We start from the raw sequence: 5,000 nt of genomic DNA, 5'->3' as shown, positions 1-5,000 counted from the left end.
ATAATAGTAAAACGGAGGTGCTAGTCATTGGAGCGCGACACCGCCCTCACCCACAGCTTGATCTTTTACTTGTTGGCGATGAGCATGTAGTACCTACTTCATCCGCGAGATATTTGGGAACCGTCTTTGATGAAAACATGACACTTGAGTCTCACGTCAATGCTATTTGTAAATCCGCTTTTTCTCGCATTAGGAATATTGCTAGAATTAAGCAATATTTGTCGCAAGCGAATATTAAGACTCTAATTCACGCGTTTGTTACTTGTAAGTTGGACCACTGTAATTCGCTACTGATTGGTCTTCCCTGCTACCTGATTAAGAGGTTGCAGATGGTTCAAATTGTGCTGCTCGGTTGGTTGTTGGTGGTCGTAAATACGACCCAGTTACGTCAGTGTTATGTCAGCTTCATTGGCTACCAGTTGAGCAGCGTATACTTTACAAGATATTGCTCCTAACTTATAAAGCTCTCAGCGGTTTAGCCCCCTTATATTTATGTGATTTGCTTGAGCGTTACATTCCTGTGCGCAGGCTTCGATCATCTGATAATTATCTTTTAAACGTTCCTCGGTACAATCTCAAGAGTTATGGTGGTAGAGCTTTTTCCGTTGTAGCTCCTAAATTATGGAATAATTTGCCACTAGATATAAAGTTAAGCCCTAATGTGAATGTGTTTAAATCTAAGCTTAAGACTTATTTGTTCAAGTATAGTTATTATTGATAGCATTTCTTAGCTTTTATTGTTTTTTAATATTGATTTTTATTGTTGTAAAGCGCCTTTGGACATTGGATAAAGGCTCTATATAAATGCCTACTTATTATTATTATTATTATTAATACTGGCCGACTGAAACATTCGATGTTTCGATCGAGCAAGTCATCGATCGGTATTACAGTTTTGCAGAAAGACGCCAACATTTTTTGCAGTTTTCGATCATTTTTTTGAACCGAAAGTTGTGAAAACCGCACAAAAAAGCCGTCACTTTTTGAGCTGACATGCATATGTTGTTATTTACTTTAAGCTGAAGGTTAAGCTGATAATTTCACATAGAGTCATCAATTGGAACACCGCTTGTGCGTATCATGCATGTCGATTCCAAAAGAAGCAAATTAGTTGATGTTCCCGCATAAATTTGCCCCCCTTGTCTGTTATCGGTTGGTTTCAGGTTACAATTCAAACAAATTTTTGTTTCTTATACCTTTTTTTAATCAGATCGCTGTTTAAACTGCACTTCAGTGATGTTTTCGAGGAACTAATTAGTTCAACTTCACTTTAAGGGCCCACTGACGTATTTTTTGGGGTGCGTTGCTAAGAATGTAATGGTTAAGTAACTTGAGAGAATTTGGCATTATTTTGGTCAGTTTCCAAATTTAATTTGTAAACAAATGACTCTATATATGACGTCATCATGCCACCCCCATGGTCACGTGACCAATAAAATAAAACTCTAAATTTTTCTCCGTACTACGCAATTTGGTTATTTAATCAATGGTTTGATAAGTAGTATTCGTTTTTGCATCCAGCCAAGCATGGTTTTCTTTTTATTTTGAAAAATGTTCTTTTAAAGACATAAACGATACTGAAATAGCCATAACTTTTTCAAAACAGATGATTTGAAGAAATCAATGCTTAGCTATATTCTGTATTTGAGGGTGAAACGTGCAATGTAAAAAAAAAATTAATTCAATTTAAAGACCGCCGGAAATTTAGCGTTTTTCTCAAACCGGAAGTCAGTTCGTTTACGCATGCGCAGTTGATCTGAGAACTCGCGTGAGGAAGGGCGAGGAAAAACCTTCGATGCAAACAACAGTTTGTGTGGTGACTTTTGCTTTTGAATGGGTTTTCTTGTCAGCTCATGATATGATGACGTCACTTACCGGAACTAACAGTTAACTTCCTTAGCAACGCGCGAAAAATCCGTCTGTGGGCCCTTAAACCTTAATGCAAATGAAATCGACAAGCGTCACTCGTACAAGAAAGCACGTCGAGTAGCTTAAGCTATTAAGGCGCTTCTTTAAACATCTTCTTCTTTTAAAATAGTAGAATATGAAGTACATCGGTAATGTGCAGTTAACGTGGTGGCTCCGTAATTTCGTAAACTTGTTGAAATTTCCGTTGCATGTCATAAACGGAATCTATAAAGTGCTCAGCGCTGCATGGTTTGAGCTCATTCTGATTGAATCAATTTCATTTCCAAATCTTTTTTTTTTGGTGTATTATAAATGGACGATTGGTCATTCATGGACAAAAGGAGCAATGTAACAAGCTATCGATCTTCATTTTACATGGCATATCATATCAACTGTATCGTCATAGTTTTTTTGAGCGCAAAACCACGAGATTTGCATTAAAAAAAAAATCTCTCAACTCGCCCTTGGCCTTTTTCATCCCGCTATCGCTCTTTAAGGGGTAGAGTAAATTTGTTAGAAATTTGAATGCTTGAATATATTTCTCAAAACGTCTCATGCAACTTTTATTTTGATTAACTTGAAGGTTGTTAGAGTTTTTTCATAAAGACGATATTACTCATGAAACTATTCCAAGCATAATTCAAGTTTTCTGAAGGAACGATATTGTAATTGGTTTAGCACGTCCTTATTGCGTTAGCGTCTTTTTCCCGGCTATAAAATGCTTCTTTGCTTGTCAAATAACGCATCACACAGTTGGGTGTATAAATTGAATAAATATCGCTTTTGAAGTTCTGCGATCTTAGCTTTCCGAAGCGTCTAAAATTAAAAAATAAAAGTACCGCTAAAACGTGATTAACGCTGACAGCATATTAATATTAATAATAAATAAACCCGGAGGAAGTCGCATAGTTGAGGTTTCACAACAATTTTTGGAGTCAAGGAGGTTTTGAATATGAATCGTCAAGATTTGTTATAGAAGGCCGGTTAGTCTGGATCTTTGAACAGCTGCTTACATTGAAATCAAAACGGTAAACAACCTGCGCATTTTTCATAAAGTGTTGAACAGCCTAGTTTTACACGGGCTGCTTACAAGAGCTCAAAAAGCAAAGGAGAATTCCAATTAGACTCGTCACATATGTGGATATGGTCACTTGTGTGAACACCGACAAGGGCTTTTAACACAGACAGTATAGTACAGTGGGATGAATCTTTATTCCTAACATTGTCGAGAAGACAGGGAAACAACTCTTCAACCAGCCTGTTAATTAATGTACCTATACACCAAATGAATTTAAAATCATGATATTGAAAAGAAACACTAGGAATTTAACTGTGACTATCTATAAAGTGAAATAAAGAACATTGTATAAACAGTAATATATTCACAATTATGCTCTTACCTATTCATTGTCAGTTAAAATAAGACATGAAAGTGATTTTTTTTTTTTGCTGGCATTGGCAATCGCACTGTGACAGCTTGGTCGGTCCTGACTTTTTCATTCCAGTCATTCTAATGCCTGGAATTGATTATTTATATAAGCGCACTAGAAATGTTTTATGCTGCGTCTTCCCAGTGCACACCTTCACAAAAATCCTCCCACCAAGAAATTGACATCCCATAGTTACTAACTATAACTATTGTTTAAATATCTTTAACATTAAATGATATTTAGCGCTAAGTTATACCTAGTTCATTAGTCGTTTTAACATTTATATCTTGTAATTCTTGTAATTTTTTAGCATTTATACTTTGTAATTCTTACAAGGCATGTCTGAAAACTAGCTTGCTGAGCCATTTACCGTGTTTTAAATAAAGTTGATTGATTGATTGATTAATGTTCCTCTCTTCCTCTCTGCCACCCCACCAATCATATGTCGTTAGACAGAGTTAAGTCTATGAGTATCACTCGTAGAAGCTGGGAAAGGGTTGAAAATTTGAGCAAAACATTTTTGACATATCATATTATTTTAAGCACTATTGTTCTAAAAATGTGAAATTTTACAAAAGATCTGTGGGCTCGTTATTGCTTACATTATTTATACACCTCTAGATAATTTCTCATTCTTTGATGGTCTTTGATGGCCAAATCTCACAGTGATCTGCTTTTTTGAAAAAGGCGTAAAACATCAGGGGTTAAATGAACAAGCTATAACTATTAAAGTCTTTTTTTTAAAAAAAAAACAGGCTGCCTTAACCCTTTGACACCCAAACCGGCTGAACCGGCCAGACTTACTATTTTACTCTGTCTAACACCAGAGTATTTTACTTGTCAAAGGGGAACCCCCGGGGATTGATGGGTTAATTACTGTTTGCAAATTTGTATGCTAACGAAATCAAATGTCAAGGAACAACCCAAAAGGATCTAAAATGAGCTACAACGGTATCTAAAATGACCTAAAATGATCTAAAATAGGCAAAATGATGGTAACTCATTTACATGTAGGTCATTTAAGGTGATTTTAGACCCTGTTGTAGGTCATTTTAGATCATTTTAGGTCATTCCTTCTTTTAGTAACTACGTATGACTGTGTCTACAGAAACTTAACCTTAACTTCCTGTCTATGATTAAAATTATTGTTAAAATTCAAATATTAAATTGTCACCATTCCTTGCAGGCACGTTCTTTTTGTTGTTGAACACAATGTGGCGGATCACTCTAATCTTAGTTTCACTCTCCTACCTTTCCACATTGTGCAATGGTAAGTACCTATTACAAACTGACCTTATTGTTTTGTTAACTAAGTGTATTTTTGTCAGGTACACTGTACATGTATAGTGCTGGAAACTAAATTTCCAAAACTTATTATCCTTGGTGAAACACACAGTCAATTTTCTGAGCCATTCTTTAAATTGTGTAGCTATTTCCTGCATATATGTAAACATAAGACTCAATATTTCAGTTTACATGAGGTATGTACTTGGACTTGCAGTGCATCATGGGTTAATTTAGAAAGCAGAGGTTGAATCAGTTTAATTTGAAATTATTTCAATTCTATTCATCTTCCGGCACCTCAAGAGAACATGTTTATTTATGACAGTGAAGTTGTTTTGGTGTTACTGTACCAAACTGGCCTAGACAAAATTAATGTTT

The 5,000-nt window shown here is 35.6% G+C and overlaps 1 protein-coding gene across 1 annotated transcript in view; it reads left to right on the top strand.

Moving 5' to 3' along the window:
- The window catches only part of LOC138057605 (fibronectin type III domain-containing protein-like), a 38,208-nt gene that overhangs the window by 2,200 nt on the left and 31,008 nt on the right, over positions 1-5,000 (top strand). The window contains exon 2 of the mRNA XM_068903568.1: positions 4,525-4,608. Coding sequence (XP_068759669.1) covers positions 4,551-4,608 — 58 coding nt within the window. The 5' untranslated portion in view covers positions 4,525-4,550. The remainder of the gene's footprint in view (positions 1-4,524; positions 4,609-5,000) is intronic.

This window comes from Montipora capricornis, chromosome 7 (genome assembly GCF_036669925.1).
Source record: "Montipora capricornis isolate CH-2021 chromosome 7, ASM3666992v2, whole genome shotgun sequence".
NCBI lineage: Eukaryota > Metazoa > Cnidaria > Anthozoa > Scleractinia > Acroporidae > Montipora > Montipora capricornis.
This window is presented reverse-complemented; position numbering and strand designations above follow the sequence as displayed.